General features: G+C 43.0%; 2 protein-coding genes across 2 annotated transcripts in view; both read right to left on the reverse strand.

Moving 5' to 3' along the window:
- Nucleotides 1-296: 296 nt before the first annotated feature.
- GET4 (golgi to ER traffic protein 4) lies at nucleotides 297-20046 on the reverse strand. Its single transcript, XM_018571533.1, has 9 exons — nucleotides 19819-20046; nucleotides 13843-13921; nucleotides 13551-13632; nucleotides 11980-12129; nucleotides 11016-11154; nucleotides 8904-9044; nucleotides 7278-7353; nucleotides 5165-5237; nucleotides 297-578 (listed from the first exon to the last, which is right to left on the reverse strand). The coding sequence occupies exons 1-9, from the start codon at nucleotides 19968-19970 to the stop codon at nucleotides 487-489; spliced, it is 984 nt and encodes a 327-aa protein (XP_018427035.1). The 5' UTR covers nucleotides 19971-20046; the 3' UTR covers nucleotides 297-486.
- Nucleotides 13159-20234, reverse strand: part of SUN1 (Sad1 and UNC84 domain containing 1) — a 74605-nt gene continuing 67529 nt past the window's right edge. Inside the window, exon 24 of the mRNA XM_018571420.1 lies at nucleotides 13159-13169. The gene's annotated coding sequence lies outside the window, so the exon portion shown is untranslated. The remainder of the gene's footprint in view (nucleotides 13170-20234) is intronic.

The following is a 20234-nucleotide window of genomic DNA, read 5'->3' on the forward strand; positions in this document are numbered from 1 at the left end:
AAAAAAAAAAAAAAAAAAAAAAAAAAAAAAAAAAAAAAAAAAAAAAAAAAAAAAAACAAAAACAAATCCTCATGTTGTTCTGTGACATTAACAGAGTTCTTGTTGCCATGGTAGCCATTAAGCTATATAGGGGAGTGACAGGTTGAAAAGAGACGCATGGTGCAGGGAGTACGATAGGTTGATCTGCTTGGCTGTCACGCTGTAAGAAAACTATGTTCTTGCTTGGCATTCATAGAAAGAATACAAAATATAGAGAGCAGGCTGGGTAAGATTGCCAACATTCACTCTAACTATTCTTTATCAGCTACCCCGTGAAATAATTTATTTAGAGCAAAACACTTAAACTCTTCCATCATCGGGATAAGAGGGCAGCTCAGTACAGCTGCCCACTAACGTCCCTTCAAAGACTCATCATGGAAAGAAGTCTGTTTTCAGCTCCAGTTTATATTGTTCTCTTCATGCAGCTCCCAGTCAGTAGATTCTCTCTCAATCTAATTCGATAGGGCTGCTGTCATCCTGGCCGTCCTCCACTTCATCCTCATCCTCACCAGCCCCCATTAGACTATTCAACAGGTTACCTTTGTAAAAACAATAAAACACACAAAAATAAAGACAAAAAAAACTACAGTTCAAATAGGATCCCATGAGTGATTAGCATTTAAAAACCCCATGTACAGTGTATATTCATTAAGTACATCTCTACAATACATGCACATGTTGTATCCATTTAAAGATCTCGCAAGTGCAGAAAAATACCCGCTGGTCTGCCAGAAATGTGGTCAGCTGCTAATTTTCTGTAGCAGACAAGACAATATAGTACCTTTTCTGAATTAAAAAAGCAAATGCTGTCACAAAATACAGTCATGTGCAAAAGTAAGTACACCTCATGGAAATTGTTGACTTTTTAAACATATTTGAAGAGGCAAATATTACATCTTTTTATACAATATTGTGCAGAGCTGAAAAAACAATCAAATATAAACAGTGAAATATACAACAATGATTATAGGCTGAACTCAGACCACATAACATACACAGTGAAAAAGTCTAAAACAAATTAAACGATGCGATGTGTACAAATAACACGAGCAGTCCTCCGATGCAGACTTTATAGTGTGCAGGACAACGGACTGTTTGATAATCCTTCACCTCCACCAAGTGAATGTACAAATTACAAAGGAGTGCTCCCCTGGATCGGTGGACCCACAGAGTAGGTCTCCTCAAGTGCCTTTTACAGCGCGTAGAGACGCGCTGTAAAACGCTCATGTGAAAACCAATAATTGCCTATGGGCATGGTTCCCACCTGGGCGTATTTCAGCGCGTAGGAGCGCGCTGAGAAACGCCCTACGCCCAAAGAAGTACAGGAGCTTCTTTGGGGCGTATTTTCCGCGCGTATCCATTAGGATACAGCCGGATAGCCCTCGGGAACGAGCCTTTGTCGCGCGTTTCTTTTACCGCAAATTGCGGTAAAGCGCGCGGCAAACGCGCATATTCCGTACGCCCAGGTGTGAACCCAGCCTAAGAGGGGGAGGGAGGCACGTAGTACCAGAGTAAAAGAGATCCTTTAAGGTCGTAGATACACTCATCAGATTGAGAAGAAACAATGCAGAAGACACACAGGGGGGAATTTATCAAAGCAATTACGACAGTTTTAGCCTCTTAGATAATTTTCTTTATGTGCAAATCTGTCTTTCAACACGTGCCCGTTTTGACCGGAGCTTACACTGCTTTTCCAACTGCACATGTTTTGTATCTGTTTTCATCAGAGATTGCACTACTTCTTCAGTTGTATATTCCCCCCCATAGTGCGTACCATCCAAAAATATAAAATTAGATAAAAACTCTTAAGGGAAAACGCGCTTGTAGGTCCACAGACCCAGGGGAGCACTCCTTTGTAATTTGTACATTCACTTGGTGGAGGTGAAGGATTACCAAACAGTCCGTTGTCCTGCACACTATAAAGTCTGCTTCAGAGGACTGCTCGTGTTGTTTGTACACATCGCATTGTTTGATTCGTCTTGGACTTTATTTCACTGTCTATGCTGTGTGCTTTGAGTTCAGCCTATAATCATTGTTGTATTTTTCACTGTTTATATTTGATTGTTTGTTCAGCTCGGCACAATATTGCCTATATATTTTGTATTATATCAGATATAATTGTAGTGCTTATTAGGTCTTTTTCGCCTTTTCTTGTATCATCACTGGTGCAGATCTTTTTTGGTTTATTTAAATATTAGATCTTAATACAAATACTGCTTACAGATAAGCGGGAAAATACTTAAAACAAACATAAATTTGACACTATATTCATTTTCATGATCTAAATTAACAACTTCATGACCACCGTACATATATATTGGCACAGTCCTGAAAAAGTTATACTAAGATCATGGCTGCTCCAGAAGATTAGCTCCAAAAAAATAAATATATTTCCAGTTACTTCCTACTTTTTTTACAACACACTATTACACCATTGAAATTTTGTAGAGGGATTTTTAAAAGTTCATGCAGGCAAACACACACAGACACATCTTGCAACTGAAGGAACTTTGCATGGAGCAGTGGTGAAAACATCACTGATGTAATGTCAGAGACTGGCGGGCAGGTATACAAAATGCCCTCAAGTCCTCATTTCGGCTACAGGGGGCAATACTAGCTTCTGATGCCAAGGTCCTTTCAACTTTTCCTACAGCACACTATTACATCTATTAGGCTGGGTTCACACCTGGGCATACGGAATATGCGTGTTTCTTCCCGCACGTTTTTACCGTGATTTGCAAACGCACGTTTCCGAGGGCTATCTGGCTGTATCGTAATGGATACGCGCGGCAAATACGCCCCAAAGAAGCTCCTGTACTTCTTTGGGCGTAGGGCGTTTTACAGCGCGTTCCTATGCGCTGTGAAACGCCCAGGTGGGAACCATGCCCATAGGCAATTATTGGTTTTCACATGTTGAGCGTTTTACAGCACGTAGGAACGCGCTGTAAAACGCCCAGGTGTGTACCAGGCCTTAATCTTTGTTGTATATAATTGTTTTTATGCAAATATAATCACCTTTATCTGTAGGCACTGCTTGAATAAAAAGATCTAATGTTTGCTGCCCAAAGATGTTAAAAAAGTAAAGAATTTCCACGGGGTGTACTTAATTTTTCACATGACTGTACACCCCACCCCCTCACCTTTAGGAGGGGAGGGCTTTGTTGTCCAAGATGAGAACCGTGAGGGCCGATTAGATTCCTTGAGATACCACAGTAAGAGAGCACAGAAGTTATCGGCTCACAAGATCTCTGATGGGATCGACAGGTATTTTAATTATCACATATATAACAAATGCTCTCAGTTGTATAATTAAAATGGAGCAAATAAAAGGTTTATGGTTACAATTTACACACATGATAAATATATTACTGTAAAGTTTGAAAGTAATTTTTTGATTATGTATTAACATTTTTTACACTTTGGCTGCTCTAGATTTGTATACTATATTTCATATTTTATTTCTAAATGTTCTTTGTAGTGATCATTTGTATTTCAGGAAATGTGGTATGCGTCCAGGACTAAAGGAACTGCAGTCCTCCTGAACACGCTATGCTAGTCCCCTAGCGTCAATGCTTTGAGTAACTGATGCAAGTAGGGATGCACTGATACCAAGTACAGTACTCGGTCCAAGTACAGGTACGGATACTTTTCCAGCTCCAAGACTACACTAGAGAAAAATTAAAAAGTTAGGAGGCAGCTGTCATTTGTAAGGAGCACACGGAGCTCCTGGGAGTTGTACATCTCTGTTTTAATGTACGATTTTGTTTTTATACATAAAAGGGATGCACAGATACCAGTTTTGCAAGTACAAGTACTGATACATTTTTGTTTATGGTCATGTGACAATACAGACTAATGATTTTAGGACAGTGGTTGAGCGCCAGAGCCAGGTAGCTGCAACCCTGGTAGTTCTCATGAAAATGCCAAGTATCGGCATTGGTACTCGAAAAGTATCGGTGCATCCCTAGATGCAAGTATTGAGCACATTGAAAAAGCAAGTGTACTTGTGTCTGGCCAATGACTCAATGTACTAAAGGCAAGAAGCCAGCAGGAAAGAGGCAAAAAGCATCTTTCAGAGGAGCTCAATGTTAACCTATGCCTTTCTACAATGACAGGGTTTCCTGAGATAAGATAAGTTGGCATTGGAGAACGTCTGCTGCTTTCAGTCATGACCTACCTCACCTATAGACCTGTACGGAGAAAGCGGAGCATCAATCACAATCAATTGATTGATGATTGGTGCTCGGTGTGCAGTTCTACCAGGCGTGAAACAAACTGCAAAAGCAAAGAACACATATTCCTGCCCTCTGAATATAATGATTTACAGTAACAGGAAGGAATGGGGTGTTTAAAAACACTGACATTAATACCATTGCTTTTTTTTTTTTACTTGAAGCCGATCATGTTCACATATCTATAAAACCTATAACTATACTAGTGTGCAAAGTTGTGAGCTCAGTTATTGTATAGTGTAACAGAAGTGTTATTTGTGGCTGGGCTGGCATGGTATCATAATCTACTGTCTGATATTAATCTATCATGATGCAATGTCACATTATGGCTGGAGGTGTTAGCCTGCTTCTGTCTTCTTTCCCCAGTGAAGATGAGAAACTGAATGTTTCATTATTCCTGTTCATCTACACATATGTTGAAAAAAGAAAAACAACATCCATCAAGTTCAAGCTAAAAAAAATAGTTAGAAGCCCTCGCTAATCAAGGAGCAGGCAAAGAACCCTTATAAAGCATGGTCCTCCATCACCTGCAGTGGTCATCAGAAGAACCCTGACTCAATGGTCTGCTATGAATGTTTAGGAAGGCAGCTAATCGGATTTTGTTCTCCTATAACTTTTCAAAAACGCTCTCCAAGAATCTGTTGCAGGTTGAAGTGTATGTGTATGTATGCACCATTTTTGGGAGCAGTAGAAGGGTTACAAGAACCTCTTGTCAGGTTCTAACCCTGTAGTTTGACAGATTCTAGCTTTAGTATTTCTTCAACTACTGAATATATGGGATCAGATTTTTCAGACTGACTGGGTCAAAGATTAAACTGGCAGTAAATGTTGCACGAGGATGACAGTCAGAGTTGTACACCTTTAGAATACATTACTTCAGCTTTTCTACTCACCCAATAATCCCCCATATGAAGATGACTGTTTAGGAGGTACGCCAAAGAAAAGTTGTCCTATCCTGTCCAAATACTACAAAAGAGAAAAACAGATCTGTATATCAGTCTAAAATGTACAGGTATTTGTCCTTTACCAACCAAAAGCAAACTATTCCTGGGCCATGTGGAGTCCCAGCTAATCCCATGAAACATAACCCCACCCCAACAAAAACTAGAAGACCAAAATTTAGTGGACACCAGATCATCACACTTATACACTGAGTGGCCAGATTATTATGACCACCCCATCAGTACTTCGTTGGGCCACGAGATGACTCCACGAGATGACTTTGTTGGGCCGCCTCGTGACTCTGAGATGTTGAACGGTGATGTGAGGAATCTAACACTGCACTGTTGCCCTTCTGTTGTCTTGTAGTCTTGCCACTCTCCGTTCTGCCCTAACATTGACTAGTCGCTGACGGCCACAATTCGCACGTTCAGACCCAGATTTTCGGCTGACAGTCCAGTCTTTAAACACTTTAACAACAGCTGCTCTTGAACATTTAACGAATTCTGCTGTTTTGCTGATACTCGCTCCATGGCTCCGAGCGCCAACAATCATCCCACGTTCAAAGGCTGTTAAATGGCGTTGTTTACCCGTATCTTCAGAAAAAAATCACTTCTACTGTCGTGGTAAACAACCTGCTTCCCTATTTATAATGGTCTGGCCCTCTAGCAACTTCAGCGCCAAATTATAGCTCATTATAGCTAATTTGCCTACAAACGTCAGGTGGTCATAATAATCTGGCCACTCAGTGTATAAGGTTGGTTGGACATCGTATTCTGAAACCATGGGAATTGGTATGGATTTGGATCCCCTCTTGTAACTAACATGCTCTCTTCTGGGAAGGCTTTCCACAACTTGGGGTGTGTCTGTGGGAAAATGCCTATTCAGCCAAAAGAGGTCCTGATGTAGGACAATACAACTTGGCATTCCAGAATAGTAGATATTACCTTGCGCCAATATACCAATAGCTGCAAGCACTAAAACGCCAAAGTGGTTTCCTCTTCCAACAAACAATAATATATATGCCACGCTTATAAATTATACATATGTGACACACTAGAACAGCATGCATACAATTCACAAACTTCAGAAGTGACGTAACACGTAGGGCGAAGCATACAGGCGCAGAGCGGAACAGAGGCCACAGTAACAATTGCTATTCGGTACCCTGGCTGCTAGAGTGGAGAGAGCTGGATTATGGTAGTGGTGGGGAGTCCGGGACCTGAGGAATACTAGGATTGTGTTCACTTTCACCTAGGTCATGTTTTTACATGCAAGTAGATTTTAATAAAGGATTTTATATTTTGTAACGGTTTTACGCTATGGAATGTGTTTATTTCCATCTCTAATACCTGTGGCGGAGAGTTGCTGGCGGTTTCCTAATCCCTGGGGAAGTGGAGGAGGAAAATTAAGTGTGAATCAGAGTTTTCTGCCTGGGGATTCCCTAAGCGATATTTGACCTGCGTTGCGGTCAACATTGAAGGGGAGCAGCTCACTGTGAGGTAGAAGTGTGGGAGTGGAGCAAGACTTTGGCACATTTGGAAGATTGAACACTTGAGGAATATTCATGTCAAAGATTGGACATTTATAGTTATAAATTTGCACATGACGGTGTTTTATATTTTATGGGGAAAAAAATCGTTACACATCTGTAAAAATCTTTGTGACTTGTATGCATAATTCAGAAGCGCGGCACATATATTATATTATTGTAATCCGGCATTCTAACATCCCTGTGGTGAGGTCATGGTCCTATGCAGCCCAGCCCAGCTCCTCCACTCCAAACTTCTCAAGCCTTGTCTTCATAGACAAGAGCGTCTTCCTCAAACTGTTGCTAAATGGCTGGGAACACACAATTAGAGCTGCAACAATTATTCGATTAAGTCGATTAAAATCGACGATGGAAAAACGTTGCCAAATTGTCCTTAATGTCATGTTATGTCGTAGCATTAACAGTACCCCTCACTGGAAACACTTGAAATAAATAATAAAAGGTGTACACGTACTTTGGGGTTTAGAGTGTACAAACACCAATACTATATTTCACAGCAAAAATGTCCAACCTACCTCATTATACATAGGATCTCTTTTTAAAGATGGCTGATACTGTTCACACAATACTGTAAATACGGTTAATTTCCCACTGCAAAGAAAAAAAATCAGAGTTACCAGGAGCTTCTGGGGTAGCACATTTAAAACTTAGAGATTAGCTGATTAATCAAGCAGGAAACAACTCCCCAAATACTTTAAAAGCAGACCTGTACTTTGTGAACGCAGGGAACAGTAACAGATTTGCTTTAGGCCTTGTTCACACCAAGCGCGTTCCAGGAGAAGAGCAGTTACAGACCGGAGCAAAACTGCGTCCAAATGTATTCCAATGGTATTTTTAGCTCCAGTTCACATCGCAGCGTTCCGTTCCAGAGCAGGTAAAAAAAACTGCAGCAGGCCCTATTTTACCTGCTCTGGAATGCATGCAAACGCCTGGAACGCACTGAAAGCCCATTTAAAACTTTAAAAAAACTTTTTTTTTAACCAAAAACGGCCCAGAACGCATCAAAAACGCAGCACAACCCTCTGCACTGCGTGTGCAGAAACTCATGCACATCTGCTCTGCATTTAGTGTGAACAAGGCCTTAATGCCCCCTTTCCCAGACTTTCTTATTCTTAAAGCTTTAAAGCCTATCAGAGGATGAAAAAATAAAAATGTTAAAATGCCCTTGCAGTGGGTCTATCCCACACTGCAAAGGGTAATTGCTTGTTTTTTGTCTAGGGGGATTCTTCAATACAGTTTTACTTACCTGATTTCCACTCCCTCTGGCTCCAAGACCAGAGCCTCCTCTCTACTCTGTGCCAATAGTCGGAGGGCTCGCTGACGTCATTACATCTAATTAAGGGCCCATAGCTCTTCAGTAGATGTGAGGATGCCAAGAGACAGTCTACAGCAAAAGGCGAGGGGAGTGAGGTGAGAGCTGACTCCCGGGGAGCAGGGATCAGGTAAGTAAAAGTGCTTTAAAGAAATCCCTTTAAAAAAGACAAATGAATATTTAATCCTTGTGTAAGTCTTACACTACTAGTTTGATTTATGTACAAAACCACATATTTCTTGCACCAGGTCACTGTGATCCTGAAGGGCCCTGTGTAGCCCTTCTTCAGGATCAGAGTGACCTGGTACAAGAAACAAAATGTGAAAAAGGTAATTTGTTCTGATGCAACTACATCACAACAGGACTGGGGGTAAAACACTAAAATGGGACAGATCTCTCAGGGAAGTGTACCATTCAAAGTGGACAATTGCTGCATTGATTGAGGGGCATGATGAAAGGATCCTACAAGATATGAATTATTGACACACCTTTTGTAGTATTCAATCACATGACATCTCAGAGCTGCCCAAAACTCAATTTAAATAGTTTTTTTCTGCCTGAAAGGTTCATTGTTTTGAGTGAAAGCATATGCTGTCTTGCACTAGGGACCAATGACGCAAAATGCAGCCAATCAATGCAAAATAAAATAATAATTAAATAAGTTGTGCAGAGAAGACAGTATCACACCATGAAACTTTCTTAAAACTAGAGCTGCAGCTAACGATTATTTTCAAAATCGATTAGTTAGCCGAACAATTGTCTTAGATTCTACCCCAGAGTTTTTATAGTTCTAAAATATACCCAAGAATACGTAAACCACAAAACCTACCCCTCAACAGCCAGTAGTAGAAACCAAATAAAGTTTAAAAGGGGCTGTACAAAAGGAGGACCCCTCTCTATTGAAGGATGCTTCTCTGTATATGTTGTGAAAACCACTGATGCACTGGTTTTGTTTTTTAAACAGAGGAACCTGAAAGAAAAATGCAAAAGTCATTACCAGAAAAAATTAAAATGAAGGCACACAAGTTTAGTGGTAAGAAAAGTCAATGCAATGCTGCATTTACAGAATGTCATCTTTGCCCCTGTATTAACCAATCCAATGTAACACCTTTTCAGGACTCATTTTTTGGTTAAGCAAAATACAGAAGTGTACAAAATAGAGATGAAACCCTTAGTTCTTGTGAAACATGGATTTGCTGCCTGTCAGACCTACTAACTAAATTCAGGTCAGTACCTGGCCATCAGGGTGCCCCCTAAGGGGTTTCCTAAAACAAGCATGCATCTCTTTATTCATGGCCTATATTTTTTAGGGTTCTGTCAGCCATTTCACTACGCAGCAGATTGAGCCGACATGCTTAGAGCTCGCTCTCATATGCGGAGACTAATAATGAGGTCTGGCTACCAGGTATGATGTGAACCGAGTAAGCCCTAATTCACACTGGAATTGGCCCGCGCGTACAGCTCCGTACCGAGCAGCTCCCGGGAAGGCCAGGTGCTGCGTGTGATTAGTACGCAGCCCCCGTCCTTCTCTATGGGACTACAGGGCCGTACGCCCGCCTACGCTCACCCACCCTGCACGTCTGTACGGGGGCGGGTGAGCGTACTTGTACGTTGACAGGATGGATCCTGTCTGCGTGCGAGCCAAGAAACATACACCCCTACGGACCTGCACTTGAGGTGAGCATAAGACCGCGTGGTCCCATAGAGAAGGACGTGGCCTGCGTACTTATCACGCCCAGCACCCGTCCTTCCCAGGAGCTGCCTAATACTGCCCTGCACGCAGCACGGAGCTGTACATGCGGGCCAATTCCAGTGTGAATGAGGCCGAATAAAAGCTTTATACCACCCAAAGCTCTACAAGGTCTATGGGGCTACCGGACCTAGACCTTAGTCAGTTTGTGAGAAAACAAACACATAAAATCACACGCATGTCCCCTTTCAAACAGCGTTACAATCAGGTCCAACTTTTTTTGGAGGACTTGATCGGAAGTTCAATGTTAAGCTAGCCATGCACCTTTAGATTGTCTGCAGATTTTCTATGGTCAGATGAAAAAAGCCCAACAGATTCCTCCATCTACACTAAACTGTATGGCTAGAGGAATCTCCCACTGGGCCAAGCTTCAGTATCTTGCTAGTCGGCCCCGCTGGCTCTCAAAATACCTGAACAATCGGATTGGATGCAGGCATTCTTCAGGTATTTTAAGAGCCAGCGGGGCCGACTAGCAAGATAGTGAAGCTTCGCCCAGTGGCATAGATGGAGGAATCTGTTGCACTTTTCCCATCTGACCATAGAAAATCTGCAGATAATCTATAGGTGTATGGCCAGCTCTAGTCTACGTGCCAGCAGATGTAAACAGGCCTGTACCCATTTACATAAAAATGGAAAAGAGTTGCATTTTGGCAGACCTGAAGTAATCAGATGTAAACGGGCACATGTCTAACTGCCGACAGACAAAACATGGGTCCGGTTATTGCACTTTTTCAACTCCATCATAGGACAGAGGAAAAAACGTTTGCATGTCACAAAAGTGACATTTGTTTCATACTTCTGATCAGCAGGAGTTCTGTGCACTGATCCCCTCCTGATCGGAAATAAACACTGTCCATGAAATTGGCCTTTTATGTGTTTGTGCAAAGACACACCTTTCGTCCTAGGAGTAGGAGAGGTCAGACGAAAGGTCTTTGCATTCTTTCTGCAAACACTGAGCTAAAGAACTGTGCATGTAACACTGAATAGTGAATTCCTATGTACCTACCAAGAGGCCATCATGGTGCAGCCTTATAATAAAAAAAAAATCTGGTGACCTTAACAGGGCAGGGAACTATAAACTCTGCACCTGAACTTTACAATACATACATGCCAATCATTTACAATTATGGACTAATAAATGGGTCATTCCAATCATATTTTTAAAAATGGGCAAATGTTTGCTGTACTTACTGCAGGACGGCCTGTACCACAAACATATCCACCTCACTGCGGTAGCCACGGGTAGACGAGTATTCTACTAACATATTGGCGCAGCCTTCACCATCTGATGAGTGCAGAAAGTGATACCGGGACTCATAATAGTTTTGCTCTGAAAAAAGGAAGAAATTACTGTTGCATAATGGTAACCAGATGTTTGCTTTTAATCTCCAGAAGACAAGATTAAATGTGATTCAATGCTAAAGTCAACACAGTTTCTAGGCAAGGGTCACATAGAAAGATGAGCCCTCAAAAGTAACTGCATGGGTCACAGAGAGGAAAAAGGGGCATATTTCCCGCCAGACACAGGCTCCGCCCTAATGCGCTTCACCCATAGCGGGGCTTAGTTGTAGAGGAACCTCTAGACCTAAGCCCTCCTAAGAGTAAAATGCATCAGATGTGGAGCCTGTGTCCAGGAAATGTGTGATCAATATATTTGATCTTTAGAATTTAGTGATGGGCCTCTTCTCTTAGTGGCTGATCCCAGATATGGGAGGGATTATTTGAAAGCCTGGGCACCAGTGAATGGTTCCTGTAACATGTGTGCGCCTAGATCGGTACCTTGGGCAGAATGCAGATTGCTGTAACCGCATGCGTGACAGGATCAGAGTGCATCCCACTGAAGTCCACAATAAGATGATGGAGATACGATCCACTCAATGTGAAAGTTTTGACACATAAAACATCTCATGCTTGACTTATTTCAGTCACAGTAATAAATTAGGCCTTATATCTAGATTTAGGAATCGCATTATAAATTAGAATAACTGGCAGAATTAGCATGACGAGTAGCTTTTCATTCAAGAGGTTCTATAAAAAGAAACTGCATATCAGAGTGCATACAGAAGCCCAGATGTAATAAAATAGGGATCGAATGGTCTATAAACATCATCTACTTTGTAAGATCAATCAAATGTCAGATGGCAGTATAACCTACCTTTCCATAACGTAATAGCTAGTAATTGGTGTAACTTTGGGTGACCTAGTTTTCCTGGCCCTCCAGAGGACCATTTGAGAGCCCGGGACACAAACGCCACTCGCTCCGGGGAGTTTTGATCCATCAAACTAAACAATTTGGCCAAGTTTTCTACAAAAAAAAAAAAATGTACAAGATTTTAATACATGTACATTTTATTTGGAACAAGAGAACATGTAAAATAGTACATTCCTTGATGAAAATGTAAATTGTACAGACAGGCGCCAAATAGAGAGAGGTAATGGCCAGTAATGTCTTCATAACCTAAATGGCTAATGTATTCATAAAGTAATAAGAGTACTTTACATTTTTTTTTTTTTTTTTAGTTGTTTGACCCCACAATAAATTTCAAATAGTAGGTACGAGCAACTACCATCTTTTTATTCTACCGCGTGAGTTGAGAAAATATATAATTGTTTTGGGGGTTTTAAGCAATTTTCTAGCTTAAGATTCGGATTTTAACATGACTGCAAAAAATAGCTTCAATAGTCAGCACACTCATAAAGATTTGTGTTTATCATCCCCCATTGCAGAAATTATGTTTTATTTAAGGAGGCTGCAAGCAGCTTTGTTGTCACGCTAATCTTTCCCCATCAATACTGCCTCAGAAAATGATCTAGGACAAATAGGTTGCCAGTAAAGTCAAAGCAATGGTGGAAATCATGACCATCATATTGGTTGCATATTAGGAACTTGGAGGGTACTAAATCTATTCAGACAAGCAGCTAATCAGAAGACTTCAGCCATTGCCACCCCATCATTCTGCAAAGCAGGTTTCTTTAAAGTTTAATTCCAAACAGATATTAAAAAAAACTCAAGTATTTATTAATTAAATGTACTTTATATGTAACTAGTGTAAGTACCGAAATAGGACCAATACCAGCTACTTGCAATCCCCCATATACAGCAGCCTCAGAAAGGGAGAGAGAGGGGAAGCAGTTGGGGAGTATTAGGTATGATGTGTTGAAAAGTAACATGTCAACAAGAGGAAAGAGCATTCAGCTGCTGCTCCTTCACTGTCCAGTCACACACTGGGGGTATGGAGGGGACATAGCAGGGTTGCTTAACAGTGGTAGAGTCAGGTCAGCAGTCTGGCTATGCTGTCTGGTCAGGCTGTGCACATATCAGTGTTTATTAATAAAATAGATGCTCTAGAAATTCTTATACTCACCAAGGAGAGTCCTTGGCGAGTATAAGAATTTCTAGATTTTATTAATAAAAAGGATTACTGCACCAGGAAAGGGGCCCGGTGTTGTTTTTTTTAATGTTTTATGCAGTGCACGGAATCCCTTGTCTGGAACGGGGCAGCCTTACTGGATTGCAAGAATTATTTCTGGACTGAGGGTTCTACTTAGCGCTGGTCTGTACTTTTTTGGATTTGTTGTGCACATCTCAGGACTGGATGGGCAGAAATACTAATCAATGGGCAGGTAAAACAGATCCCTTTTACTTATTTTAGTGTTGTATTTTTTTGTGCCTGAGGTTTGGCTTTAAGGAAGGAAGAAGGAAATTTGACATCAGTTCATACTCACCTAATAAGTCTTCCGTTACTTTAGCTTCAGATTTTTCTAGTGACTCCAGCACAAGCATGGACAGATCAGCAGCGCTGTTTTGCTGCAAGGCAAATTAAAGTATTTAAAAAGAAGGTTTTCCGGAAAAGTAAAACACACACATCTATAGTTCTCACAGGGGGAAAAGCTGATTGTACATGTCACTGGATTAAAACTGCGGGAAGAGCCCCGCGCACTGCCAAATAAGGCAACAGAGTTACATTTTAATAGCTGCAGCCAATGTGACATTGATAGAGTGTGGATATGTTCTTACTTGACCGTGGCTGAAAAACAGCAGAGCTCCAGAATACATTAATTCTCTGGCTTCCGTGTGTTTGTTCTGTGGCATATACCTAAAAAACAAACAAGAGTAACTTTAGCTGAGAAGTTACCATTTGTAAGGAGATCGCTCGGGCAGAACTGCCAGCTCAGGCAAATCAAATTACAAGATCAGATTTTATCCACATCCTGCTAGAACCACATCTGTGTAAACCTAAAGCCAGGCTCCTGCCAAAAACTTCTGAACAGAACTATTGCTGAAAGGAGAGACCCTGTCAGGCCTACTGTTGTGTGTCCCCTCTGGTAAGATTTCCTCTCACTTCCTTCCTAGTGACAAGTCATCAGAGGCCCAGGAAATGATCAACAATCTCTCCAATGGGGACAAACTGTAACAAAACATGCTAGGTTTAGCCTTCAGTCACACGAGTAACGGACTGCCCGTGGAGCTCCATGCTGCGTGCACGGCCATATCGGGCAGCTCCCGGGAAGGACAGGCTGCTGTGTGTGATTTGTACACAGCAGTCTGTCCTTCTTTATGGACAGGATCCATCCCGTCAGCGTACGAGTATGGACACCCGCACAGATGAGCGGGTGAGCGTAGGACGGCGTACTCCCATAGAGGAGGACAGGCTGCTGCGTGTAATCACCCGCAGCAGCCTGTCCTTCCTGGGAGCTGCCTGATATGGCCGTGCAAGCAGCACGGATCTGTACGGGCCGGCCGTTTCTCGTGTGAATGAGGGCTTAGTGTGCTGTCTGTGCCCTCCTGTCCAGGTGATACTCAATTGTCTAAACAGTGCAATAGACAAGCAAAAATAAAAATCTAACACTTCCCTGTTATCCAAACTCTTCACCCTTTAGTGAATAACCCTGTTAGTTTTGCATAGAAGGCAGGAGAAGTGAACAATCACAGGGGTAGCCAAATTCCGGCCCTCCAGCTGTGGTGAAACTACAAATCCCATGAAGCATCTCTCTCCGGGAGTCATGTCTGTGGCTGTGAGAATCTTGCAAAGCCTCATGGGGATTTGTAGTTCCACCACAGCCGGAGGGCCGCAGTTTGGCCATCCCTGATCTAGGACAACATAGCTGAACTGGAAAAATTCTCCAATTCAGCTCAATTTCCAGTTCAGCTATGTTGTCCTAGATTGTTCACTTCTCCTGCCTTCTTCCAACTCTTCACCCTTTAGTGAATAACCCTGTAAAAAAGGAATGTTTTGTCTGGAGTTGGACTGGAGATCACCAAGTATGCAGAAGACAATCCTACATCTCTCTGCAATGGTGTACTGTGCACAATACTTTCAAACCATTACCTTTTTCCACATACGTAGTATGATGTCATATACAATCTCGCGGTTAGTTTATTAATTTGTACTGAGATTGTAGTCCATCATGGGAGTGAGTCTGGATTGGTGACTACTTTACAACACACACAGGGACCATGGGGAATAAAAGTAGCCCCCCTCCAGAAGGAAGGACAGTGTCAGCACCAATTCAGAGATGATTTGAGGACCTACAGCTGACTGATACACAAATAAGATACATTTCTGATAATAGTTAAGGTACTTGAATGCATTTTGAAGATTCTTAGATAACTCCTGAATTTAGAGTCATTTAAGTAAACCCGTTTCTTTACCTTGAACGGGAAGAGCAGAGTCTCACTTTAATACAGATATCAACATCATGGAGATACAAAAACTACAGTAATATATTTTCTGAAAGCAGAGATCCTTCTAAGGATACCGCACCGAACAGCTGTCAGTGTAGGATCTGCTGGATCACTGAACAGGAAGCCGAGAGGATTCCCAACTTCCTGCGTAATAAAACTCATTGTGGACACCTGAGGACCCTGGCCATTTCCGGGAGATTGCATTTACTTGTTGAGGTAGTGCTAGAGTTGGGGTACCCCGGGGTATGCAACCTTGGCACTCGAGGTATAGTAACACTACAGATTTCATCATGCCTCTTTCTCTAGGAGTCTTCCCTGTGTCTATCAGTCTTGCATGGCCTCATGGGACTTGTAGTCCCACAACAGCTAGAGTGCCAAGGTTGCCTACCCCTGGGGTAGCTATATCACTGTACAAGACACTGCAGAGATGTGCTCCGTTTTGGAACTGTTACCACTTCAAGTAGTTGGGGTCCAGGGCTGGATAAGCATCTCAGTCATTCTGACAGGTCCTCCTTAAATGTATTGATAAATATAAAACACTTTATATAAACCAACTTATATATCACTACGAGTGGTCCTTATTTACTTGATGCCGATTGTTGTTTTTTTTGTTAGGGAGAGTACATTACATTCATGTCTCTATAATATTTACATATATCTGTAAAACAAGACATACAGGAAATCAAAGTATCAGTGTCAGCTGTTCTCTGGAGGTAGGTGATGATGTTAGCACACACAGCCATCATTTCATGAAGGAGATGTAACAGCAGCAGCCATATTCATTGTTACCAGCTGCAACAGACACTTGTAAGTTTTGTAGATGTTCTCCTGGAAATTCTTGTTCCTGTTTTTGACCAATCGCTGATGACAAAATCTGCTTATCACAGGATTATACTGACTTCTATTTAGTAATATTTAACCAAATGAATTGCATCATAAAACAATAGAAGGTAGTGAAGCATGGGTGGGGCTTCTAAGTACAGATAAAGAGAGGATGACCTACAGATTGGTGTCACCTCACAGAATTCTTCTGTTGCATGAAACAAGGGATCTGACTGGTTGCTTTGAGCTCTCTATTGCTCTAGGTGTTCCCTATTACAGCATAGGGAACATACTGCTGCTCGCGGTATACTGAGACGCCGCAGCTGAAGCGGATCCCGACAATTATGTCTGGATCCGCCCAGCTGCATGACTGACAGCTGGCTCTACCTATCTAGAGGCAGAGCCAGCTGTACCCGCGCCCTCCCCCGTCCGTTCCGCCAGTCAGCGCTGGCGGATCGGAGCGTGGAGGGGGGAATCCAGCCCCTCCCCCTGTCACGGCAGAGAGCCGTGACAGGATCGAGAGGTGAGCGAACGCCCGTATGTGTGTATGTCTCATTGTCACAGGTCGGCTAGAACTATGAGGTGAGTGAAAAGCACTCACCTCATAGTTCTCCTTTAATTAGTTTGGTTGCCCTTCTCTGGACTCTTTCCAGCTCCAGGACATCCTTTCTGTGTATTAGTGACCAAAACTGGACCGCATACTCCAGATGAGGTCGAACCAGCAATCTATAAAGTGGCAAAATTATAGATTTGTCTCTGCAGTACATTCCCTTTTTTTTTTTACAGCAGCCTGGCATTGCAAGCTATTATTTAATCAGTGGTCTACAATGACCCCCAAATACTTTTCCTTTTCCTTTTCCATTTTCCCTAGTGGAGTCCCCATTAATGTGTATTCTGCTTGCCTATTTTTAACCCCAAAGTGCATAACTTTACATTTATCAACATTAAACCTCATTTGCCATATAGTTGCCCACTCCGCTGTTTTATCCAGGTCCTCCTGTAATGTTATACTATCTTGGTCCGAGAGTCTATAACCCTCCCAATTTTGGTATCATCTGCAAACACAGAAACATGGCTATTTACGCCCTCCCCGATATCGTTAATAAACAGGTTGAATAATATGGGGCCTAGCACAGAACCCTGGGGCACGCCAGTCCTGACACTTGACCAATCTGAAAAGGAGCCATTTATAGATACTCTCTGGACACGTTCCTGTAGCCAGTTTTCTATCCATGTACACATTTCAGCTACGCCCATAGACCTCAACTTGTGTAGTAAGCGTTTATGTGGTACTGTGTCAAATGCTTTCGAAAAATCCAGATATACCACATCCACTGCTTTTCCTCTATCCAGATCTCTACTAGTATAAGTATCGGTGCCAATACCGAGTATTTGGGCGAGTACTCGTACTTGCCCAAATGCTCCGATACCTTCCCCGATAATGGAAGTTCTGGTCAGAGCAAGATTTCCTCTGGCCGGCAGTGCTGTAGGGGGAACATTGAGCTGACTTCCCGGGCAAACAGGAAGTCGGGCAGCGAGTAATGGCCCCACCTCCCGGCTTCCTGATTGGCCAGGAATCCGGCTCTATGCTGATTGGCTGAGGAACCAGCTTCCTGGGCAATCAGCATCGGGCCAGCCGAACAGCTGATTCCATGCTGATTGCCTGGGAAGATGGCTTTCCAGCTAATCAGCATGGGGCCCGCTTCATGGCCAATCAGGAAGCCGGGTCATTACTCGCCAAGCGTCCTAATTGCCTGGGAAGCCGTCTCCATGCTGATCGACCAGGAAAACGGCTTACCCGGCCAATCAGCATGGAGCCGGCTTCCTGGGAAATCAAGAAGCCGGGTCATTCCGTGCCCGGCTCCATGAGAGCGGAAGCGCCGGTACTCGGTATCGGCGAATACCGACAACGAAATATCGGTACTCAATACTGAAAAAACGGTATTGGTGCATCCCTAGTTATCAATGCATCAAAACATAAGATACGTGTTGTGATGCATTGCTTTGGACTTCCATGGGCTAATGCACTAAAACATACATAAAAACCAGACATGTTGTATTTTTCAAAACGCACTGCACTGCAGAAATGGGAGCAGACTTTTTTTTTTTAATATGGGGACATTAGACATGAGTTTTAGTGCGTTGGAATGCATATGTTAAAAAGCAACAGTGTAACCAGACACCCTTCTAGAAATAAAAACTGCTGCTAGTAAGCATTTAGAATGTGATTTTATGGGCTTGTATACAGGGAGTGAAGCCCCGCCTTACTGGCCTCTCTCTACTCCACAGCAGGGATGAGCTCCAGTTCAGAGCAAACCCAACCTCATCCGAGTCCAGATATGAGGTGTCAATGTTGGCCTATCAGCTGCAGCCAGGATATTCCCCCACCTAAAACTGCATGTAAACAAAGACAGGATGCTGGTGACTACATTGACCTTTTATGGTCACTTCAAGTCAATGTAATTGACCAAATATGACCATGTGACCATATAAAGTCAATGATGTCACCAGCATCCTGCTCTTTTGTGTACATGCAGAGTGGGGAATGACCTGGCCACAGCACTGACGGCTTCCGTCCGGGTTCAATCCAAACATAAGCTCATCCCTACTCCATTGCATGCGGCCCCATTCATGCATGAGCATTACCAAGCAATTTTGGCGATTTTTTTTTGGGTGCGTTTTCGCACACTTTCAGTCGGGAGCATTTTGTTTTAGCCAATGGAAAGCCAGTTACTAGGAGGAGATGGTTGTTAGGCGTGAAATATGTTGTCACACTGTTCTTGTGGCTCATGGAGATCAGCTTGTGGCCAGTTTAGGATGTGGAAATGGTGCAGGCAGAGCGATCACCGCAGATTCTTAGGTAAGAAGCATCAATCCAACCTTTGGGAAGCCATGTGTGTGGAAATTATTCTTTACCATCTTGTCTTGTATTGTGATTGTAATATCTTCCTTATATTGTAAAGCGCTGCGCAAACTGTTGGTGCCGTATAAATCCTGTATAATAATAATAATAATAATAATAATACTTGGCAGTTATACACACTGGGAACACCAGCCTGGGAGTCCTGCCAGATAACACAGCAGATGTTAGCACCACACTGACACGTATGGATTGCCATGGACGTGGCTGGTGAGCAGCTGTAACTATGCACACCGTCAGTCTGGGAACCAGTGGCCCCCAAAACAACTAAAAGCCCAGTAATCCTCCCAGGCCCAGGGTACAGCCGAAGAGGATCAGCCCCCATAGCAACTAGAAGACTCAAGCCAATCAGCGACCAAGAACGATTCACGAGGGTCTAGCAGCTGAAAAGTTAACATAGCACTACCCACTGATTGACAAGAAGCATATCCAGTAAAACAACAACTCCGGAGAAGCCCCGCCTCCCCTAGCAACCAGAACGCCAGCGGCCAATCAGCGGGCGCCGGAGGAAAGGGCCCTGGAAAGCTCTGGAACATTATAGCCCCGGCGAGATGTCCGCTCCATACCTGAAGAACAGTGTGCGGTACATCTGGTGAGCCTCGTAGTAATCTCCCTTCTCCACGCTGGCCCGAAGCTTCCCCTCCACACGCTGCACTCCTCCCCGGTTCCGGGCGCTGCCTTTGGAGCCCTCCTGCTCCGCCATTGCAGCAGCCATCATGGGGAGACGTCACCCGGGCTGCGCAGATCAACACGCACTCCTTCCTCTCCCGTACGTACGGAAGCCGAGTGCGGTCACATGAACGGCACACCAACAAGTCCACGTGACTTGGAGCCCTGGAAGCTAATTGGCTGCAGCTAAGTTATTACTACAAAATCTCGAATCCAAGTTCTTTGCCTTGGTCATGTTTAGTTCAATTGAAAGCAGCAAAGGCAGGGTGATCTGGAGAGTCTCGGCGTTTTTTTTTTACATTGTATGTATAGC

Source organism: Nanorana parkeri, unplaced genomic scaffold, assembly GCF_000935625.1.
Source record: "Nanorana parkeri isolate BGI_ZX_2015 unplaced genomic scaffold, ASM93562v1 scaffold3, whole genome shotgun sequence".
In the NCBI taxonomy this organism is placed as follows: Eukaryota; Metazoa; Chordata; class Amphibia; order Anura; family Dicroglossidae; genus Nanorana; species Nanorana parkeri.